General features: G+C 35.7%; 1 protein-coding gene across 1 annotated transcript in view; it reads left to right on the forward strand.

The window, feature by feature from the left end:
• Positions 1–2: 2 nt before the first annotated feature.
• The window catches only part of LOC101580951 (olfactory receptor 50-like), a gene marked incomplete at its 5' end in the record, with an annotated part of 45626 nt that continues 43112 nt past the window's right edge, over positions 3–2516 (forward strand). Inside the window, one exon of the mRNA XM_004641523.2 lies at positions 3–479. Within this exon, the coding sequence (XP_004641580.2) occupies positions 3–479 (477 nt within the window). The remainder of the gene's footprint in view (positions 480–2516) is intronic.

Genomic DNA, 2516 nt, shown 5'->3' on the forward strand with positions numbered 1-2516 from the left:
TGTCTGAATTCATCCTCCTGGGGCTCCCCATCAGGCTGGAAGAGCAGGGCATGTACTACTCCCTGTTCTTGGTCATGTACCTGACCACAGTGCTGGGGAACCTGCTCATCATCCTGCTCATCAGGCTGGACTCCCGCCTCCACACGCCCATGTACTTCTTCCTCAGCCACTTGGCGCTCACCGACATCTCTTTCTCATCTGTCACCACTCCAAAGATGCTCATGAATATGCTGACACATAGTCAATCCATCTCTTATGCTGGGTGCATTTCCCAGTCATATTTTTTTGCATTGTTTGCTGGTCTTGACAGCTTTCTTCTCACCTCAATGGCCTATGACAGGTATGTGGCCATCTGTCATCCCCTACATTACATGACCATCATGAGTCAGAGACGCTGCTTCCTGCTAGTAATTGTGTCCTGGGGGTTATCCATTGTCAATGCTCTTGTGCATACCATCCTACTATCCTTCCTCTCTTTTGCTAGAGATAACACTATTCATCACTTTTTCTGTGACCTCTCTGCCTTATTCAAGCTTTCCAGTTCAGACACCACCACCAATGAAATGGTCATTCTCATTGTAGGAACCATGGTCATAACCCTGCCATTTATATGTATTCTGGTATCTTATGGCCACATTGGGGCCACCATACTGAAGGCTCCCTCAATCAAGGGAATCTGTAAAGCCTTATCTACATGTGGTTCTCACCTTTGTGTGGTTTCTCTCTACTATGGAGGAATTATTGGGATCTACTTTTTGCCCTCATCTAATAACACTAATGACAAAGATGTCATTGTGACCGTGTTGTACAGTGTGGTCACACCCATGGTGAATCCCTTTATTTACAGTCTGAGGAATCGGGATATGAAAGGGGCTCTGAGAAATCTACTCAGTAGAGGAATGATTTCATCATGAATGGTCCTTTCCACTTATTAACTGAATATTAGAATTTGTCAATGTCAGGCATACAATATTTTCTGATTTTCTATTTCTTAGTGACCTTTAATATGACATGACATTTTCAGCCCTGGACATAGTTTTGCTGTTTATTGAATTGTATTGTTAAACTTATTGTCTTGGAGAAACACTTCATAATTTTCTTGAACCTGTTTTCCTTTAACATAATGTCTTTGCCCTACAACTGGGTTATTTTTTTCTAGTCACTACTTTTAGGGTTTTTATTGCATATGTTGTATCCTTTCTTTAACATATTAGTATTTTCTTTCTCAAAATGATAAAAATAACTTTCTTGTAGGCTCATATTTTAATTTTGTAATACACTTTGAGTATATTTTTCCTACCAACTTTAGTTGGAAATCTAGTTTTACTTTTGTTTTATTCCTTTTCCACTTATTCTTAATGAACATATCAAAAATGATATTTATTTGGTGTATGCTTAATATACATATTATACATGTGTTATATTATAATATACACATATATATGTAGTGCATGATATTAAAATTCAGAAAATGTATATCTACTTTATGAAACTTTTATTAATTCATTGTAAGCAATAATTCAGAAACATTTTTCTGAATCTTTGGAATTATATAGTATTTTATAATTATCTATAGTGTGATTACATGGATCATTTAGCACTTTGTACTGTATATATTTTTGCAAACAATAGCTCTGTGTTTAATATTATATTTACAGTTACAATTTGACAATTTCACTTACTCTTTCTTAGCTAAGCTCTTTTCCCTTAGGGAAAATGAGTCAGGACTTATTGGGAAGTATGAATTGGCCTTACATCAAATATTTGTTTTTAGCAATGTTGTTTTCTTATGAACACCTACCTAGAACAGATTGGTTTGTCTGAATGTATGCCCTTTAGAGTTTTAATGGTTTTATTGTCAATGGGCAGGGACCACATATTTTCCCCTGAGGAATCATCAGCAAGGTTAAATCATCGACAGGGGATGAAGTGGGGATTTTGTTGATTATTAGGAGTGGGTGGCTATTTTTCTTAGGATGATGAATGAGAACTAACTTGGCCAAAAAGCTTTAGATAGAATTACACAGCAGATCTAGGTGGTGACTGGTCATGTATCAGTGAAAGCTGCTGGATTCTGGAAGAAATAAATTGTAGAACACGGTTGCATAGGCACCACCCAAAGACAAATATAATTAAAACAGTGATATTTATATTAGCAGCCTTTTCAACCAAGACTATTGAAATGTTGGCAAATACTATAGTTGAGTCAAACACAGAATTTTTTGAAGGCTGGGGAAATATCTGAACTCTCTGGAAAATATTTGCAGGTGCGTTAATCTGCTGAGCTATTTGGCCATCCCTTGAGTTATTTGGCTGGTCTGGTTTGTTTTGATTTTAATTGTTGTTTTTTTATTTTAAAGAGGAATAAAATTAAGAAAAAAAACAATTAAAATGATACAGAATTTCTAAACAAGATGATAGGAAGTTAACAGTTTTTGTTATATTGTATATTGTTATCTTCAAACTTGTTGTTCAGATTACCAGGTATAGGAATGCACAATTGATCAAACAATTAA

Source organism: Octodon degus, unplaced genomic scaffold (assembly GCF_000260255.1).
Source record: "Octodon degus isolate 3935 unplaced genomic scaffold, OctDeg1.0 scaffold00137, whole genome shotgun sequence".
Classification (NCBI taxonomy): Eukaryota; Metazoa; Chordata; class Mammalia; order Rodentia; family Octodontidae; genus Octodon; species Octodon degus.